The 21,789-nt window shown below is 41.2% G+C and overlaps 2 protein-coding genes across 4 annotated transcripts in view; both read left to right on the top strand.

The window, feature by feature from the left end:
• LOC115136442 (NALCN channel auxiliary factor 2-like) overlaps positions 1 to 7,012 on the top strand; it is a 72,325-nt gene extending 65,313 nt beyond the window's left edge. The window contains exon 3 of the mRNA XM_029672023.2: positions 3,904 to 7,012. Coding sequence (XP_029527883.1) covers positions 3,904 to 4,214 — 311 coding nt within the window. The 3' untranslated portion in view covers positions 4,215 to 7,012. The remainder of the gene's footprint in view (positions 1 to 3,903) is intronic.
• A 13,499-nt stretch (positions 7,013 to 20,511) lies between these two features.
• The window catches only part of LOC115136265 (ectodysplasin-A-like), a 69,771-nt gene continuing 68,493 nt past the window's right edge, over positions 20,512 to 21,789 (top strand). For all 3 annotated transcript variants that reach the window (XM_065023643.1, XM_065023642.1, XM_065023641.1), the window contains exon 1: positions 20,512 to 20,967. In XM_065023643.1, the coding sequence (XP_064879715.1) occupies positions 20,662 to 20,967 (306 nt within the window). In that variant the 5' untranslated portion in view covers positions 20,512 to 20,661. The remainder of the gene's footprint in view (positions 20,968 to 21,789) is intronic.

Here is a 21,789-nt window from a genome sequence, read left to right as displayed (position 1 = left end):
CTCTGTACCCCACAAATACAATTATCTGTAAGGTCCCTTAGTCGGGCAGTGAATTTCAAATATCGATTCAACCACAAAGACCAGGGAGGTTTTCCAATGGCTCGCAAAAAAGGGCACCTATTGCTAGATGTTTTTTGAGCATAGTGAAGTTAGTCATTACACTTTTGATGGTGTATTAATACGCCCAGTCCCTACAAAGATACAGATGTCCTTCCTAACTCATTTGACAGAGAGGAAGGAAACCGCTCAGGGATTTTACCATAAGACCAATGAGTTAAGGGCAGTGATAGTAGAAAACTGAGGATGGATCAACAACATTGTAGTTACTCCACAAAACTAACCTAATTGACAGAGTGAAAAGAAGAAAACCCGTACAGAATAACAAATATTCCAAAACATGCATTCTGTTTGCAATAAGGCACTAAAGTAAAACTGAAAAATATGTGGAAAATAAATTAACTTTTCGTCCTGAATACAAAGTGTTATGTTTGGGGCAAATCCAATAAAACACATTGCTGAGTACCACTCCTCATATTTTCCAGCAAAGTGGTGGCTGCATCATATTATGGGTATGCTTGCAGTCATTAAGAACTGGGGAGTTTTTCAGGATAGAAAAGAAATGGAATGGAGCTCAGCACATGCAAAATCCCAGAGGAAAACCTGGTTCAGTCTGCTTTCCACCAGACACTGGTATATGAATTTACCTTTCAGCAGGACAATAATGTAAAACACAAGTTGCTTACAAAGAAGGCAGTGAATGTTCCTGAGTGGCCATGTTACAGTTTTTACTTAAATCTACATGAAAATCTATAGCAAGACATAAAAAGGGTTTTCTAGCAATGATCAACAACGAATTTGACAGAGCTTGAATAATGGACAAATGTTGCACAAACCAAGTGTGGAAAGCTTTTAGCCAGAAAGACTCACTGCAGTAACCGTTGCTTCTACAAAGTATTGACTCAGGGGTGTGAATACTTATGTAAATGTCATATTTCTGTATTTCATTTTCAAAAAATGTGCAACAATTTCCAAAAATAAATATTCACTTTGTATTGTTTGTAGATTGGTAAAAAAAAAATGTTTAATTTAATCCGTTTTGAATTCAGGCTGTAAAACAACAAAATGTGGAATAAGTCAAGGAGTATGAATACTTTCAGAAGGCACTGTATAGGTCTAGAAATGGCCTACAATTTTATTTTTTTATTTGATTTATTTCACCTTTATTTAACCAGGTAGGCTATTTGAGAACAAGTTCTCATTTACAACTGCGACCTGGCCAAGATAAAGCATAGCAGTGTGAACAGACAACAACACAGAGTTACACATGGAGTAAACAATAAACAAGTCAATAACACAGTAGAAAAATAAAAAAAAGAGTCTATATACATTGTGTGCAAAAGGCATGAGGAGGTAGGCGAATAATGACAATTTAGCAGATTAACACTGGAGTGATAAATGATCAGATGGTCATGTGCAGGTAGAGATACTGGTGTGCAAAATAGCAGAAAAGTAAATAAATAAAAACAGTATGGGGATGAGGTAAGTAAAAATGGGTGGGCTATTTACCGATGGACTATGTACAGCTGCAGCGATCGGTTAGCTGCTCAGATAGCAGATGTTTAAAGTTGGTGAGGGAGATAAAATTCTCCAACTTCAGCGATTTTTGCAATTCATACCAGTCACAGGCAGCAGAGAACTGGAAGGAAAGGCGGCCAAATGAGGTGTTGGCTTTAGGGATGATCAGTGAGATACACCTGCTGGAGCGCGTGCTACGGGTGGGTGTTGCCATCATGACCAGTGAACTGAGATAAGGTGGAGCTTTACCTAGCATGGACTTGTAGATGACCTGGAGCCAGTGGGTCTGGCGACGAATATGTAGCGAGGACCAGCCGACTAGAGCATACAGGTCACAGTGGTGGGTGGTATAAGGTGCTTTAGTAACAAAACGGATGGCACTGTGATAAACTGCATCCAGTTTGCTGAGTAGAGTATTGGAAGCTATTTTGTAGATGACATCGCCGAAGTTGAGGATCGGTAGGATAGTCAGTTTTACTAGGGTAAGTTTGGCGGCGTGAGTGAAGGAGGCTTTGTTGTGGAATAGAAAGCCGACTCTAGATTTGATTTTTTGATTGGAGATGTTTGATATGAGTCTGGAAGGAGAGTTTACAGTCTAGCCAGACACCTAGGTACTTATAGATGTCCACATATTTTAGGTCGGAACCATCCAGGGTGGTGATGCTAGTCAGGCGTGCGGGTGCAGGCAGCGAACGGTTGAAAAGCATGCATTTGGTTTTACTAGCGTTTAAGAGCAGTTGGAGGCCACGGAAGGAGTGTTGTATGGCATTGAAGCTCGTTTGGAGGTTAGATAGCACAGTGTCCAAGGAAGGACCAGAAGTATACAGAATGGTGTCGTCTGCGTAGAGGTGGATCAGGGAATCGCCCGCAGCAAGAGCAACATCATTGATATATACAGAGAAAAGAGTCGGCCCGAGAATTGAACCCTGTGGCACCCCCATAGAGACTGCCAGAGGACCGGACAACATGCCCTCCGATTTGACACACTGAACTCTGTCTGCAAAGTAGTTGGTGAACCAGGCAAGGCAGTCATTAGAAAAACCGAGGCTACTGAGTCTGCCGATAAGAATATGGTGATTGACAGAGTCGAAAGCCTTGGCCAGGTCGTTGAAGACGGCTGCACAGTACTGTCTTTTATCGATGGAGGTTATGATATCGTTTAGTACCTTGAGCGTGGCTGAGATGCACCCGTGACCGGCTCGGAAACCAGATTGCACAGCGGAGAAGGTACGGTGGGATTCGAGATGGTCAGTGATCTGTTTGTTCACTAGGCTTTCAAAGACCTTAGATAGGCAGGGCAGGATGGATATAGGTCTGTAACAGTTTGGGTCCAGGGTGTCTCCCCCTTTGAAGAGGGGGATGACTGCGGCAGCTTTCCAATCCTTGGGGATCTCAGACGATATGAAAGAGAGGTTGAACAGGCTGGTAATAGGGGTTGCGACAATGGCTGCGGATAGTTTCAGAAATAGAGGGTCCAGATTGTCAAGACCAGCTGATTTGTACGGGTCCAGGTTTTGCAGCTCTTTCAGAACATCTGCTATCTGGATTTGGGTAAAGGAGAAGCTGGGGAGGCTTGGGCGAGTAGCTGCGGGGGGGGGGGGGGGCTGTTGGCCGAGGTTGGAGTAGCCAGGAGGAAGGCATGGCCAGCCGTTGAGAAATGCTTGTTGAAGTTTTCGATTATCATGGATTTATCGGTGGTGACCGTGTTACCTAGCCTCAGTTCAGTGGGCAGCTGGGAGGAGGTGCTCTTGTTCTCCAAGGACTTTACAGTGTCCCAGAACTTTTTGGAGTTAGAGCTACAGGATGCAAATTTCTGCTTGAAAAAGCTGGCCTTTGCTTTCCTGGCTGACTGCGTGTATTGGTTCCTGACTTCCCTGAACAGTTGCATATCGCGGGGACTATTCGATGCTATTGCAGTCCGTCACAGGCTGTTTTTGTGCTGGTCGAGGGCAGTCAGGTCTGGAGTGAACCAAGGGCTATATCTGTTCTTAGTTCTGCATTTTTTGAACGGAGCATGCTTATCTAAGATGGTGAGGAAGTTACTTTTAAAGAATGACCAGGCATCCTCTACTGACGGGATGAGGTCAATATCCTTCCAGGATACCCGGGCCAGGTCGATTAGAAAGGCCTGCTCGCAGAAGTGTTTTAGGGAGTGTTTGACAGTTCCTTCCAGTGACGTTTCTTTGTGAGAATTGTCAGAACATTCTGAGATTCCAAAAATATATTTTCGGGCTTTCCGGGCTGGAATCGCCTGGTATCTTGTTGTTTGTTGTCATCTGAAAAACTAATCTGGATCTGAATTATGTTTCTTCTCTGTGTGTGATGCAGGGCTACTAGAAAACCATTTAACCAATGCAGACCCAGAGTGTTGTGATGTCAGATGGAGTGGCTGCGACCCCTCTGTGGGGGCGGCGTGCGCCCTGACACAGCTTCCAGGGTCGTCGTCATGGCAGCGGCGCAGCTCCCCGCCCGTGTCAGCTGCATCGCGGCTGTGCAGCAGCAGACTAAGACTGTGTGTTCTGGTCCTCATCCTGCTGCACACTGTCGTCTCCTTCTCCACTGTCCAGAGCAGTGGCGCTGTGGGCCTGGAGGCCATGGTACCCCTGCCCCTGGAGGAGAGCTCTGCCCGAGAGGAGTGACTGATTATGAACAAGAGTTTCTACTGTTCCCTGCCTCCAGTCTACAGAGACCCCTTCCTTCACAGTACCTGAGGAGTGAGGCGTTTATAACCCTCTCTCTCCATCCAGTCCCCTCCACAGGACATCAGCATTGAGGAGGTTATACACCGTTCCAGGGCAGGCTACAGGTCGGTATACCTCCTCACCCTCCACCACACCGGAGGAGTGGCGAAGCACGGGCCCTCCCCTACCTCGACACAGAGAGGTATGGAGGTGGATGAGGTTTCGAAACTGAGAACCAGACATGTCTCACATGTAAGGAGGACATGAAAGGGCATAGGGAAAGAGAGGCGGGTCTCCTATCATCCCAGGGTCCAGAGGAAGCGTCGATTTTATAATTGAAAGAGGTACTGTATGCTGTTTCTGAGAAGGTTTTGGGTACAAATGGCCTTTTTCAAGTTTTATCACTACTCTATTTAATGAGTTGAGTGATGTTTTTGGGGATTTACGTATGACGTTGGGTGTTGAGTTTGTGAACTGCACAGTGGGGAAAAGTATGAGTTGCAGGCTCGTGTGCTATTTTTTTTTTATCTGGGTGTGTGTGTGTGTGTGTGTGTGTGTGTGTGTGTGTGTGTGTGTGTGTGTGTGTGTGTGTGTGTGTGTGTGTGTGTGTGTGCGAATACAGTGAAGAAGTCAGCAATATAATGTATATGACCCAACACAAATCAGATGACCATTACATCTTCCAAGCTAACAGAATACGCACAACAAATACTTTGTTTGGCTCAGAGTAAATATTATTCTTATTCTCAGTACCACTACCCTCATTATCATACACCAAGTAGAATCAGTTCATGCAAGTATTGGATTACAGATCCTAATCAAAGGTAAACCATGTTGTTTTTGATAGATGTCAGAAGTACACTACTAACGCTGTGGAGGAACATGTGTTTATGCAAAGCTGATTGAAACGAGTTGAAACCCCCACTGGGTCTCTAATCGCTTACAGAAGGCACATGATTGTGCAATGGAAGACTGTCTGTATTATAACTACACCAATCATTTCTTACTCATAAAACAGACAATTTACCACGTATTACACATAACAAAGACCCAGAGTGATAATTGGAGCAGAATGTTATCATGGCTGAATGTTTAAGAAATGTTCAAGATGTGAATGCATCGTGTCATCAAAAAACTGAGGCATGTGTGTATGCCCTCAATGTCTTCTTGTGTGTTCATTACATTCATGGTGAAATACAGTGATTACAGTATTTGGAAAGAACCAAAATTTTATAAATATACTTCTAAATATTAGAGATATAGAAAAAGATCCACCTTGATTTATTCATAGGCAATCTATTGGGAAGCGGTTTTGTTATTTGTAAAGACAAGCTAGAGCATGATTATATAAATGGTTCTCATATGTTTCTGATTTCTTGGATTGAATACTTCTGACCTCTTTTCCTGGCATAATTTGTGTATTATTCTTACAAATAGTTGGTCAAATTTGGGCTTGTATTTGGGAAGCTGAAATAAAATAACTGTCTTCCAATGTGACAAATTGATTCACAAACAGGAATTGTGAATAATTTTTTATCTTACAAAGTATTCCTGGGTTCACCTCCCAAACAGATACTATATGTGACCTTGGTCTACCAGAATACAGGCATATTGTTTATGTCCTAACAAAACTATCTTAACTATTTTACTATTGAAAAACTATATCATAGCACAGGTTTTTACAGAGTATTGTATACAGTATGTATATGAATTTAACTTCGATTTGAATATCTGAGCATTTTAGTAATATAAACAAATCAGAGATCTATGAGATGCATGAGATTCAGATTATTTATTTATCTAAAATAAAATATATTATAAACTTGGTGGTTCGAGCCCTGATGGCTGATTGGTTGAAAGCCGTGGTATATCAGACTGTATACCACAATATGCCCCCCAAAATATTTGTACTGTTCTAATTACGTTGGTAACCAGTTTATAATAGCAATAAGGCAACTCTGGCGTTTGTGGTACATGGCCAATATACCACGGCTATATCCAGGCCCTAAGAACAGCCCTTAGCCAATATATATTGGCTATATACCACACCCCCTCGTGCCTTATTGCTTAATTATATCACTGTAGCCTTTAATGCCCACAATGAATTAGTAAGAACTAACCTCATGTCAGTCTGATAAACTGCTCGTTTCTTTTGCTAAAAGTGCAATATTTTTGTTTTTGACAGCCTGTGTTGTTTCATTTAATATCTAACGGACATTGTCAGCATGCTGATTATAAACTGGTTTAAGATGCCAAACACTCTAAAAGAGACAACCATGTTGAGAACTGCAACTTGGGATTGGAAATCTTGCCTGCCTTATATGACTAACGTGTGTAACATTGTATGGTCTCTCCATTTCCAAAAAGGTCACTTGTACCCTTCTCTCTCCTATGTCAGTCATCGCTGTTGCTTATCCGTTAGAATGTAAAGGAATGGTACCTCAATCAGAGAAGGGAAAAGGGGTATAGATCTACACTGGTGTCCTGAGCCTGTATGCTGTGAGGGGACTACTTCTTATGCCATTTTATACACTGTGCTTTAATGTTTAGAACTTTTTGCACTAGTTCTAATACCTTTTTTTTTTCCTGAGATTTGTTTTAAAACTGTGCTTACTAATTCCGTTCCAAAACAAATATTATCCCATATCTGTGTTTCTAGTTGTATATGTAATCTGTTTTCTGTTTCTATTGTATTTTGGGCGGAGCAGTGCCTGCTCACTGTTAAAGCTCATTAAAGTAATACAATCGTTCATTAACAGACTCTCTTTTTGTGAGGGGTTAAATCAAATATTTAGCTGTTTGTCATTTTACAATCTTATACATCCCGAATGTCTTTTCAGTTAGACACATTTAAAAATTAAGGTTAGCACTACCCTTGTAACCATGCATCGAAATATATCAGTTGGTAGGTCACATACAGTGGCTTACGAAAATATTCACCCCCCTGGGCATTTTTCCTATTTTGTTGGAATTAACCTTGAATTAAATTTGATTTTGGGGGGGATTTGCCTACAATTTTGAAGATGCAAAATATTTTTTATTGTGAAACAAACAAGAAATAAGACCAAAAAAAACATTTTGCAGCAATACAGCTGCAAGTCTCTTGGGGTATGTCTCTATAAGCTTGGCACGTCTAGCCACTGGGATTTTTGCCCATTCTTCAAGGCAAAACTGCTCCAGCTCCTTCAAGTTGGATGGGTTCCGCTGGTGTACAGCAATCTTTAAGTCATAACACAGTTTCTCAATTGGATTGAGGTCTGGGCTTTGAGTAGGCCATTCCAAGACATTTAAATGTTTCCCCTTAAACCACTTGAGTGTTGCTTTAGCAGTATGCTTAGGGCCATTGTCCTGCTGGAAGGTGAACCAACTTCCCAGTCTCAAATATCTGGAAGACTGACACAGGTTTCCCTCAAGAATTTCCCTGTATTTAGGGCCATCCATCATTCCTTCAATTCTGACCAGTTTCCCAGTCCCTGCCGATGAAAACATCCCCACCATGCCCCATGCTGCCACCATCATGCTTCACTGTGGGGATGTTGTTCTCAGGGTGATGAGAGGTGTTGGGTTTGCGCCAGACATAGCGATTTCCTTGATGGCCAAAAAGCTACATTTTAGTCTCATCTGACCAGAGTACCTTCTTCCATATGGTTGGGGAGTCTCCCACATGCCTTTTGGCGAACACCAAACGTGTTTGCTTATTCTTTTCTTTAAGAAATTGCTTTTTTCTTGTCCACTCTCCCATAAAGCCCAGCCCTGTGGAGTGTACGGCTTAAAGTGGTCCTATGGACAGATACTCCAATCTCTGCTGTGGAGCTTTGCAGCTCCTTCAGGGTTATCTTTGGTCTCTTTGTTGCCTCTCTGATTAATGCCCTCGTTGCCTGGTACGTGAGTTTTGGTGGGCTGCCCTCTCTTGGCAGGTTTGTTGTGGTGCCGTATTGGTCCACCCACACAGACAGCATCGTGAAGAAGGCGCAGCAGCGCCTCTTCAACCTCAGGAGGCTGAAGAAATTCGGCTTGTCACCAAAAGCACTCACAAACTTCTGCAGATGCACAATCGAGAGCATCCTGTCGGGCTGTATCACCACCTGGTACGGCAACTGCTCCGCCCACAACCGTAAGGCTCTCCAGAGGGTAGTGAGGTCTGCACAACGCATCACCGGGGGCAAACTACCTGCCCTCCAGGACACCTACACCACAGGAAGGCCATAAAGATCATCAAGGACAACAACCACCCGAGCCACTGCCCGTTCACCCCACTATCATCCAGAAGGCGAGGTCAGTACAGGTGCATCAAAGCTGGGACCGAGAGACTGAAAAACAGCTTCTATCTCAAGGCCATCAGACTGTTAAACAGCCACCACTAACATTGAGTGGCTGCTGCCAACACACTGACTCAACTCCAGCCACTTTAATAATGGGAATTGATGGGAAATTATGTCAAATATATCACTAGCCACTTTAAACAATGCTACCTAATATAATGTTTACATACCCTACATTATTCATCTCATATGTATATGTATATACTGTACTCTATATCATCTACTGCATCTTTATGTAATACATGTATCACTAGCCACTTTAACTATGCCACTTTGTTTTACATACTCATCTCATATGTATATACTGCACTCAATACCATCTACTGTATCTTGCCTATGCCGCTCTGTACCATCACTCATTCATATATCTTTATGTACATATTCTTTCTTTATCCCCTTACACTTGTGTCTATAAGGTAGTAGTTTTGGAATTGTTAGCTAGATTACTTGTTGGTTATTACTGCATTGTCGGAACTAGAAGCACAAGCATTTCGCTACACTTGCATTAACATCTGCTAACCATGTGTATGTGACAAATAAAATTTGATTTGATTTGATTTCTATTTTTTTAATAATGGATTTAATGGTGCTCCGTGGACTGTTCAAAGTTTCTGATATTTTTTTATAACCCAACCCTGATCTGTACTTCGCCACAACTTTGTCCCTGACCTGTTTTGAGAGTTCCTTGGTCATCATGGTGCCCCTTGCTTAATGGTGTTGCAGACTCTGGGGCCTTTCAGAACAGGTGTATGTGTACTGAGATCATGTGACAGATCGTGTGACACTTAGATTGTACACAGGTGGACTTTATTTAACTAATTATGTGACTTCTGAAGGTAATTGGTTGCACCAGATCTTATTTAGGGGCTTCATAGCAAAAGGGGTGAATACATGTGCACGCACCACTTTTCCGTTTTTTATTTTGTTTTGTTTTTTGAATAATTTATTTTCTACATTTCACTTCACCAATTTGGACTATTTTGTGTATGTCTGTTAAATGAAATCCAAATAAAAATATATTTAAATTAGATGTTGTAATGCAACAAAATAGGAAAAACACCAAGGGGGATGAATACTTTTACAAGGCACTGTAACAAGTCATAGAATCTGTGTTACTCTGTATCACCAGTAGGGAGAGCCATTGTTAAGTGAGAATTGATTGTGAGAGAAAGTATGCTGTGTATTTGTGAGAACTGTCTGCAGCACCTTACTATTTCTGCATCAATATCAGTGAAAAGGTTTTATACTGATTACTGTGAAACAAAATTATTTAACTTCCTACTGACATCTGTTATATCATCAGAGTCCCACATTCCTGGAACAACAACAAATAGACTCCAAATCACATTTCAAATTTGATGTGTATCAATATATATACACAAGCTAACTGCCTAAGAAAACCAAATCTGATGTATGTGACCTATGTTCTTAACAAACCAACCTGTTTTAAAATTGATATTTTCATTTCACTTTCAAACACTGGAGCGAACAACCACATTAGCATGGTCAAGTGTTACATAAATGGTACACCTTTTGAATATTCCTGTCCTTGTGAATGATGCATAAGTAGTCTCCAACATTATTTGGTGATACTGTGTACAGTATATCCACTTTGGCAGCAGTTGTGTCTGATTGATTTTGCAATAATGTTCTATAATTGTTCTATTTCTCTTCAAACAGTACAGTATGTGGGCCTGGTCTCTCCAATACATCTGTTCTGTTGACGTCTGTCAGATGTTGAGAGAATTAATGGATCACAGCAAATGTTCACATCAGAAAGGGTCTCTGTGCTCTGTTGTATTGATGTTCAAATCTCATTCTCAACATTGGATCTAATAAAGTTACTCTAAAAGCATGATCCATTCCCAATGCTGGAAAGTGATGAAAGGCACATTTATATTAAGCTTGTTTTAATGCTCTTGGAATGGTGCTGCTGCTACAGAAAGTCCTCTCTAAAGTTAATACTTTCAAGAACAGACATGGCCCATGGATGATATAGGGGTACATCTGTGGGACAGCCCCCTTGGTTCTGGGACAGGGACAAAGGAGCCATGATTTAAAGTATGTTCCCCACTGTTTTACTTTTTCACATTACCTATGACCTTCCCAAATCAAATCAAACTTTATTTGTCACATGCGCCGAATACAACAAGTGTAGACCTTACCGTGAAATGCTTACTTACAAGCCCTTAGCCAACAGTGCAGTTCAAGAAGAGATAAGAAAAATATTGCTCAAATGAACTAAAGTCAAAAATAATTCAAAGCAACACAATAACAGTACCGAGTCTATATACAGGGGGTACCAGTACCGAGTCAGTGTGCGGGGGTACAGGTCATGTCCACCCGCCGCTGTCATGTCTATAAATATGGATCACTATATAGAAACATGAAAACATCATGGGCGCATTGAATAGAAATAATATGCGTCAGTGATGGCTTTGCTTGGATTTACATAGCACCACTGAATGTTAGTGGGTGATAGACAAGGGTTGTCTATGGGATTCTACACTGGAATTAATGCTTTACTATTTGATGACAGTGATGGGCAATCCTTACCCTAAGGGGCCTTGGTGTCTGCATGCTCAAGAGGTTGCCTACGAATCCACAACAGATCTAGACTTGGAAAACCAGATGGAGTCACTTACTGCCTATTGTGCCGAAACAATGACAAAACAGAAATCAGCTAATCCTGAAGCTTTCCTGTGGTTTTCCAGGTTGGCCAACTATATATCTATGGCCACTGTTAATGTGTTGGTAAAATAAAGCCAACATATCATGTAACTCTATGCCCAGAGAGATCACATCAACTAGGAAGCATATTGGTCACAGTCAATGTTTTACACCATTACTGCACATGAGAAGAGATTATTGTGGTTGACAGTCATTTTGCACACTGTCCTTTCCAGTGAGAGGCCAGAGGCGCTATGGCATTCAAATAGAAAGAGACTGGTCAGACGTCAAAAGGCTAATATTACTGGGAGTATATGAGGTCGTTCATTAAATCCCTGAAACTAATAACAACTAAAAGAGATCTAGGTACTGTATTCATGTATGCTGTAGGCCTTGACATTGTGTTTGCTTCTCACTAAGAAGTCATTAGATGGGTGAGGGGGTGGGGCTTCAGGGATACTACATTGATCTTTTTAGTGGGCATGAGGAAATTATTACGATCTAATGTTTAAAGAGAAATATATACAGTACCAGTCAAAACTTTGGACACACCTACTCATCCAAGGGTTTTTCTTTATTTTTACTATTTTCTACAATGAAGAATAATAGTGAAGACATCAAAACTATGAAATAACACGTATGGAATCATGTAGTAACTAAAATATTGTTAAACAAATTGAAATATATTTTAGATTCTTCATAGTAGCCACCCTTTGCCTTCGTGACAGCTTTGCACACTCTTGCCATTCTCTCAACCAGCTTCACCTGGAATGCTTTTCTAACAGTCTTGAAGGAGTTCCCACATATGTTGAGCACTTGTTGGCTGCATTTCCTTCACCCTGTGGTCCAACTCACCCCAAACTATCTCAATTAAGTTGAGTTCAGGTGATTGTGGCCAGGTCAGCTGATTCAGCACCCCATCACTCTTCTTCTTGATCAGATAGCCCTTACACAGCATGGAGGTGTGTTGGGTCATTGTCCTGTTGAAAAACAAATTATAGTCCCACTAAGCGCAAACCAGATGGGATGGCATATTGCTGCAGACTGCTGTGTTAGCCATGCTTGTTAAGTGTGCCTTGAATTCTAAATAAATCACAGACAGAGTCACCAGCAAAGCACCTCCACACCATCACACCTTCTCCTCCATGCTTCACGGTTGGAACCACACATGCGGAGATCATCCGTTCACCTAGTCTGCGTCTCACAAAGACACGGTGGTTGTAACCAAAAATCTCCAATTTGGACTCATCAGACCAAAGGACAGATTTCCACCGGTCTAATGTCCATTGCTCGTGTTTCTTGGCCCAAGCAAGTCTCTTCTTCTGATTGGTGTCCTTCAGTAGTGGTTTCTCTGCAGCAATTCGACCATGAAGGCCTGATTCACTCAGTCTCCTCTGAATAGTTGATGTTGAGATGTGTCTGTTACTGGAACTCTGTGAAGCATTTATTTGGGCTGCAATTTCTGAGGTGCAGTTAACTCTAATGAACGTATCCTCTGCAGCAGAGGTAACTGGGTCTTCCTTTCATGAGAGCCAGTTTCATCATAGCGCTTGATGGTTTTTGCGATTGCACTTGAAGAAACTTTCAAATTTCTTGACATTTTCTGGATTGACTGGCCTTAATGTCTTAAAGTAATGATGGAGGGTCATTTCTCTTTGCTTATTTTAGCTGTTCTTGCCATAATATGGACTTGGTCTTTTACCAAATAGGACTATCACCCCTAACTTGTCACAACACAACTGATTAGCTCAAACACAAATAAACTTTTAACAAGGCACACCTGTTAATTGAAATGCATTCCAGGTGACTACCTTATGAAGCTGGTTGAGAGAATGCCAAGAGTGTGCAAAGCTGTCATCAAGGCAAAGGGTGGCTACGTTGAAGAATCTCAAAAATGTCAAATATATTTTGATTTGTTTAACACTTTTTTGGTTACTACATGATTCCATATGTGTTATTTCTTAGTTGTGATGTCTTCACTATTATTCTATAATGTGGAAAATAGTAAAAATAAAGAAAAACCCTTGAATGAGTGGGTGTGTCCAAACTTTTGACTGGTACTGTATATATTATAACCAAACACATTCCATGATATTTGAAGTCTCTCAGCCAACTGTGACAGATGCCTAGAAAGGAGTGAGCTGGGTAGCATACGCGCTCTCTCCCTATGCCAAGAGCTGACGGATCCTGCTGTTTCAAAGGGACCCTAACACTTTGAGGCTTACGCATAGCTCTGACATGGATGGGGCTCAGCGCTGGAAAGTGTTGGGAGTGAAAAACCAGTCCCACCCAGTTCAATTCCCTTCACCTCCACAGGTCCACTGAAATACTCCTGTTGACCTAAATGTGTGATAGGCATAGTGTGTGTGTGTGTGTGTGTGTGTGTGTGTGTGTGTGTGTGTGTGTGTGTGTGTGTGTGTGTGTGTGTGTGTGTGTGTGTGTGTGTGTGTGTGAGAGAGAGAGATTCATTAGACATGTTCTAAATAGAATATAATTATAGCCGACCAGCTTTGAACTTAATTTCAGAGTTGACTTGAAAGAGGGCAGGGTTGGTAAATCCAGTCAGATGATGATGAAACTTCACTGCATCTGTTTATATTAGGAAAAAATGGATATGTATTTTACACATATAACAGTGTTTAGAAGGGGCAATTAATAGGGAACCATCATTGCTTTCCATTGCCATTTTTACATAGATTATCGTCACTACAGTATGCCCAACTGTATCCCACATGAACATAAGCAGTGCCTGGTCATGGAACCAACATGTATACCTCTATCCAATACGTACATACAGTAGATGAATAAGGTCATAGATCTAGTCATAGATCCTCATGGCTGTTCAAATGTATTTGACATATAAATCACACAAGTTTTTTCCTTTTAAGTGGCAGGCTTGAAGGGATGGAAATATATTGCTCTACATATTTACTATTACGCCTTTTTTTAACACTGTAAAGAGGTCAGCTCCATGCTTTGAGGAGGCCTGCTATTTCTTCAGCTGTTGATATTGTAATAATGTTGTGGGTATGATCAGTGAGTAGCAATGGGGCTGTGGGCATGTGCCCAGAATAGAGATGTCAGCAATATAATTGACATTGCATGACTCCAAGGTTGTTGATACACCAGTAGTGTAACAGCATAAGATCCATAGTTTTTGTCCATATTTCTTACGGGACCCTAATTAGTGGTGAATATGTGAAAGGTATAAAAGCGTCCCTTAGTCATGTTCAGATGAGAGCCTTTGTCCAGAAGGTCCATACTGTACCACAGGAGGTTGGTGGTACCTTCATTTTAGAGAACGGGCTCGTGGTAATGACTGGAGCACAATCATGGAATGGTATCAAATACATCAAATATATGGTTTCCTGGTGTTTGATGCCATTCCATTTGCCCCGTTCCAGACATTATTATGAACCGTTCTCCCCTCAGCAGCCTCCACTGTGTAAGTAGTGAAACTTGTGGTGATGATGATGCATGGCTAAGCATTCAGAATGTGTCTTTGAAATGCATCTTTTATGTGTGGTCTCAGGTAAGCCATAATCTGGACCTCTAACAGGTTGCATTATATTTAAGACATAGCTCTCTCTCTCTCTGTCTCTCTCTGCAGCATGTAAACAGACACATGTAAGTTGTTTAAATTTTCTAACGTATTGTGAAGTGGAATCTATGTGGAAAATACATTGCATTTAGACAATGAATCAACGTAAACTGTTTTGAGGCTGAAATTTCAACCACGAGGTTATGTCACCATGGCAACCATTTTTCAACATAGACAAACAAGCCTTGAATTTATACCTTTGAAACATCTTCAGATCTTCTACATTATATCCACTATCAGAAAAACACTATAGGCTGGGCAGCACCTCCGACTGGAGAGCTGATCTATCCACAACTATGCATTTGGTCATCCAGGGTTTTAACTGGCATTGATATTTGTCCCTACCACTGTGCTATTGTGAGAATGATTATTGACTGATCTCTTAACTTTTGCTATCAAAGTTATTCCAAATGGTAGGTTTAACAGAGCAAATTAAATGTAACCATACCACACTGAACAAACATATAAACGCAACATGCAACAATTTCAAAGACTTTTCTAAGTTACAGTTCACTCAGTCAATTTAAATAAATAAATTAGGCCATGATCTATGGATTTCACATGACTGGGAATACAGATACCTTAAAAAAGTAGTGATGTGGATCCGAAAACCGGTCAGTATCTGCTGTGACCACCATTTGCCTCATGCATCGCAACACATCTCCTTTAAATATCTCCTTTAAGCTGGCTTGCTTCTGAAGGTCCTTAGATGGGAGACCAGACGCTGCTGGAAGTGGTGTTGGAGGGCCAGTAGGAGGCACTCTTTCCTCAGATATAAAAAAAATAGCCCCAGGGCAGTGATTGGGGACACTGACCTGTGTAGGGTGCCGTCTTTCGGATGGGACGTTAAACGGGTGTCCTGACTCTCTGTGGTCACTAAAGATCCTATGGCACTTATTGGAAGAGTAGGGGTGTTAACCCTGATGTCCTGGCTAAACTCCCAAGCTGTCCCTCATGCCATCATGGTCACCTAATCATCCCCAGCTTACAATTGGCTCATTCATCCCCCTCCTCTCCCCTGTAACTATTCCCCAGGTTGTTGCTGTAAATGAGAATGTGTTCTCATTCAATTTACCTGGTAAAATAAAAGTATTTGATCAGGCTGTTGATTGTGGCCTCCTCTGTCCCACTCCTCTTCAATGGCTGTTTGAAGTTGCTGGATATTGGTGGGAACTGGAACATGCTGTTGTACATGTCAATCCAGAACATCCCAAACACACTGAACAAAAATAAAACTATATATAGTGCATTTGAAAAGTATTCAGACCCATTGACTTTTTCCACATTTTGTTACATTACAGCCTTATTCTAAATTGGATTAAATAAATAAACATTCTCATCAATCTACACACAATAACCCATAATGACAAAGCGAAAAACTGTTTTTTATCATTTTTGGGACATTTATTAAAAATAAAAAACCCAAATACCTTATTTACATAAGTATTCAGACCCTTTGCTATGAGATCCGAAATTGAGTTTAGGTGCATCCTGTTTCCATGAATCATCCTTGAGATGTTTCTACAACTTGACTGGAGTCCACCTGTGGAAAATTCAATTGATTGGACAGTATTTGGAAAGGTTGCAGCCTCTAATGTGCTAGTGCTGGCTATTTAACAGAATGTAACAGTCTGATGGCCTTGAGATAGAAGCTGTTTTTCAGTCTCTCGGTCCCAGCTTTGATGTACCTGTACTGACCTCACCTTCTGGATGATAGCGGGGTGAAGAGGCAGTGGCTCGGGTGGTTGTTGTCCCTGATGATCTTTTTGGCCTTCCTGTGACATCGGGTGCTGCAGGTGTCCTAGAGGACAGGTAGTTTCCCCCCGGTGATGAATTGGGCAGACCGCACCACCCTCTGGAGAGCCCTGCAGTTGCGGGCAGTGCAGTTGCCGTACCAGGCGGTGATACAGCCCAACAGGATGCTCTCGATTGTGCATCTGTAAAGGTTTGTGAGGGTTTTAGGTGACAAGCCAAATTTATTCAGCCTCCTGAGGTTGAAGAGGCACTGTTGCACCTTCTTCACCACACTGTCTGTGTAGGTGGACCATTTCAGATTATCAGTGATATGTACACCAAAGAACTTGAAGCTTTCAACCTTCTCCACTGCGGTCCCATCGGTGTGGATAGGGGAGTGCTCCCTCTGTTGTTTCCTGTAGTCCACGATCAACTCCTTTGTTTTGATGACGTTAGGTGAGAGATTATTTTCCTGGCACCACACTCCCAGGGCCCTCACCTCCTCCCTGTAGGCTGGCTCGTCATTGTTGGTAATCAGGCCTACTACTGTTGTGTCGTCTGCAAACTTCATGATTGAGTTGGAGGCATGCAAGGCCACACAGTCATGGGTGAACAGGGAGTACAGGAGGGGGCTGAGCACGTATCCATGTGGGGCACCAGTGTTGAGTATCAGCGAAGTGGAGGTGTTTTTTCCTACCTTCACCACCTGGGAGTTAATTGTGCAGACAGGAATACATATATCATGATTCCTTATGTGTTATTTCATATTTTTGATGTCTTCACTATTATTCTGCAATGTAGAAAATAGTAAAAATAAAGAAAAACCCTTGAATGAGTAGGTGTTGTAAAACTTTTGGCCGGTAGTGTATATACTGTATTCTATTCTACTGTATCTTAGTCTATGCCACTCTGACATTACTCGTCCATATATTTATATTTTATTTTACATTTATTGAATCAATTTTGAATAAGGCTTTAACGTAAAACAATGTGGGAAAAGTCTGAAAACTTTCCGAGTGCACTGTATATATATATATAGTTGAAGTCGGAAGTAGCCAAATACATTTAAACTCAGTTTTTCACAATTCCTGACATTTAATCCCAGTAAAAATTCCCTGTATTAGGTCAGTTAGGATCACCACTTTATTTTAAGAATGTGAAATGTCAGTATAATAATAGAGAGAATGATTTATTTCAGCTTTTATTTCTTTCGTCACATTCCATGTGGGTCAGAAGTTTACATACACTCAGTTAGTATTTGGTAGCATTGCCTTAAATTGTTTAACTTGGATCAAACGTTTCGGGTAGCCTTCCACAAGCTTCCCACAATAAGTTGTGGGAATTTTGGCCCATTTCTCCTGACAGAGCAGGTTTGTAGGCCTCCTTGCTCGCACATGCTTTTTCAGTTCTGCCCACAAATATTCTATAGGATTCAGATCAGGGCTTTGTGATGGCCACTCCAATACCTTGACTTAGTTGTCCTTAAGCCATTTTGCAACAACTTTGTAAGTATGCTTGGGGTCATTGTCCATTTGGAAGACCCATTTGCGACCAAGCTTTAACTTCCTGACTGATGTCTTGAGATGTTCATCAGACCAGAGGACATTTCCCAAAAAGTACGATATTTGTCCCCATGTGCAGTTGCAAACCGTAGTCTGGCTTTTTTTATGTCGGTTTTGGAGCAGTGGCTTCTTCCTTGCTGAGCGGCCTTTCAGGTTATGTTGATAAAGGACTCGTTTTACTGTGGATATAGATACTTTTGTACCTGTTTCCTCACACATCTTCACAAGGTCCTTTGCTGTTGTCCTGGGATTTATTTGTCCTTTCTGCACCAAAGTACGTTCATCTCTAGGAGACAGAACGTGTCTCCTTCCTGAGCCGTATGACGGCTGTGTGGTCCCATAGTGTTTATACTTGCGGACTATTGTTTGTACAGATGAACATGGTACCTTCAGGCGTTTGGAAATTGCTCCCAAGGATGAACCAGACTTGTGGAGGCCTATAAAAATATTTCTGAGGTCTTCACTGATTTATTTTGATTTTCCCATGATGTCAAGCAAAGAGGCACTGAGTTTGAAGGTAGGCCTTGAAATACATCCACAGGTACACCTTCAATTGACTCAAATGATGTCAATTGACCTATCAGAACCTTCTAAAGCCATTAATTCATTTTCTGGAATTTTCCAAGCTGTTTAAAGGCACAGTCAACTTAGTGTATTTAAACTTCTGACCCACTGGAAATGTGATACAGTGAATTATAAGTGAAATAATCTGTCTGTAAACAATTGTTGGAAAATGACTTGTGTCAAACACAAATGAGACTGACTTCCCAAAACTATAGTTTGTTAACAAGAAATGTTAAGTGGAGTGAGTACCTCAAACTAAGTGTATGTAAACCTCCGGCTTCAACTGTATATATACATATATTTATATATATACATATATTTGTTTGTTGTTTTTTTTTAGCTTTTTGTGTTGCTTCTCTAAAAAACTACTAGCAATTTTATTAATTTGACTTTAGCTAGCCCTGACAGGTTCCCAATCTCATAATCGCATAACTAGCTACAAAGAATCCATTTCAGTCTATCAATCAAGTTAGAGTAGCTATATTAGCTGGCATGCCTGCTGGCAAGGTTGTTAGCCTTTTGAAAAGCAAGCAATTACTAAATGTATTGAATAAGACTCACATTCCTTTTAATATTTATCCCAGATTTGAGAAAAGATGCACAAAAAAAATACAATTTTAAATAAACAGTCAGGAAGATACCGAGAGCTCAAGAGGTATGCTTAGACATGCAGAAAAAAAAGATTTATTTATTTATTTAAAGTTAAGCATCATGATTATTGCTCTCGATTACAGGAAAAAGCTGCTTCAGGTGTTTGAAAAGTTCAAAATTCTCCAACTTCCAGATGGTGTCCGGAACACCGGAACAGCCATCCTCATGTACTCTACTCTTGTGTCCCTTCAGATTTTTGGGGTGCATGATGCCCCTGATAACGCATTAAGGGCTCTATTCAATTCATATCACGGAAGTTCAGCGTTACAGAGTGATTGAAATTTAAAGGCAATTTTCCCTCGTTAGTGCATTCACGGTAAATGTTGCATATGTCGGTACAATCGGAAATTGCCTTTACATTTATATTTTGCTTTCTGTAACACTTCAGTTATACAGATTGAATATAGCTCTAAATTGTTGTATAAATACAAAATATCTGGCATATTCCCATTTGAACTTTGTTGTGCTTTTAAATGGTTGAATGCCCAATGATAAACATTTAGATGACAACTAAACCAAAAATCTGACAATTTTTTCCATTGGATTTTTTTTCTTCCCCCTACTATCTTGTCTCATCGCTACAACTCCCGTATGGGCTCGGGAGAGAGGAAGGTCGAAAGTCATGCGTCCTCCGATACACAACCCAACCAAGCCGCACTGCTTCTTAACACAGCGTGCATCCAACCCGGAAGCCAGCCGCACCAATGTGTCAGAGGAAACACCGCGCACCCGGCGACCTTGGTTAGCGTGCCCTGCGCCTGGCCCGCCACAAGAGACAAGGTTATCCCTGCCGGAGACCACTGCGCCACCCATTGGAATTTTGTTGGACTTTTAAATGGTTCTTCTAAGGCATAGTGATAACACATTAGGAATTCAACGAACTCTGTATGTCCTTTATGAGTGTGTAAATAAATATTGAAATCTCATTGATCAAGGTCTCAAGCAAATATGTTCCACATTTCAACGTTGAAATTACGTGATGTGGCCAGTGGTGGGATGATCTGGTTTTGGCTGATCTATCAAGCCAGACGACCCGGACAGCATTCGTCGCTGTAGTTTTCAATGGAGTGGCACGTAATAGGCGCAGCCCAATCAGATTACAAGAGGGGCGGATCTTTCGACAAGGATTGCTTTAAGTTACGGTATCAGTGTGGGATACTGTACCGTCCCCCTGCCTTGATGTGGATGGAGATAACTGTCGATGTGCGAACGTTTCAGCATCAGACAGCTCAGGTTAGGGCCATAGCATCATAGACAAAAGCCTAGTATGCTGAAATAGCAACGACTGAAAGTATTTAAACATGGCACCTAAATCTATGTCTGAAAAGTTTGCACACATAGAGGAGATTGACTTGAAAGAGACTACTTGCATTTGCAGGAAACATTGTAATAACTGTAAAATCTTCCTGGGATTCTTCGTCTTATCCCTTTCATTGCATCTAGTAACGCTTTTCTGTTATTTGGACCTGAGATCGGAGGTGAAACGCGAGATTCTCCAGAAGAACAGAGAGGAGACAGTGTCACCGGCCGCAGACGATATGAATGACCGATATTCTCCAGTATTCCAGCTGTTGGATATCAGCTACCCAACTGATCTACAGCCACAGGTAGGTTAATTATCGGCTCTTTAATAGCGTAATAACACTAAACATATATTAACATTTAGTAAGAATTCATATAAATACACATAAGAGGACCAAAGTGTAGCCCACACCAAATTATTTTCACTTGTGGGATGTTGAAACAACATGTGGCAATTTCTGTCAATTCCGATGAAAGGATGTGTATGATGAATATTTACCGCCATCAGTTAGAAACTTTAATTTGTCCTTGATCAGACACAATAATACAGTATACTGGTCAGTGTTTCTCAGATAAGGACTACTTAGGCTTTGTTTTATTATGATACAGTCTAGTTGCATGTTGGCAGTATAGCTATACAGAGCATAGTTTCACGGTTGAGGCGCCCAATTGTTTATTGTTGCTTGAGATGGATAATGGTTAATAATGCTTTTGGTGAAAGTATTTTTTCCAAAGTGGTTTAGCGAGGATTTGAATAGTGAGTGTATGGTTTAAGTGACCTGATGGTGCATGTTGAGACGAGCAGACATCTACAGTAGAGAATACTGCCTGCATGTCATCAGCATGTGGCACAGTAAGATTCCACACATCCCCTCCAAGAATGAACAACCCACTCTCACATTTTAATGCATTGGCATATTATAATGCCTTACAATTTCTTAATTGACTTCAGAAAAAACCTGGGGCCATTTGAGTTGTTACTGGAATCAAATCCTAAAAGGAGCTAAAGTTCTCTTATCAGCTATTCTTTAAGCCTGTGGATTGACAGCATGGGAGAGAGAATGCCTCACACCTGTCTGTGAGGCTGGGGTGTAAGATGGCTCTGCCAAATGTGCTTGGTTTAGAAA

The sequence above is a fragment of the Oncorhynchus nerka genome, linkage group LG10 (genome assembly GCF_034236695.1).
Source record: "Oncorhynchus nerka isolate Pitt River linkage group LG10, Oner_Uvic_2.0, whole genome shotgun sequence".
Taxonomy (NCBI): domain Eukaryota; kingdom Metazoa; phylum Chordata; class Actinopteri; order Salmoniformes; family Salmonidae; genus Oncorhynchus; species Oncorhynchus nerka.
Note: the sequence above shows the minus strand (reverse complement) of the source record. Positions and strands in the feature narration are given on the sequence as shown.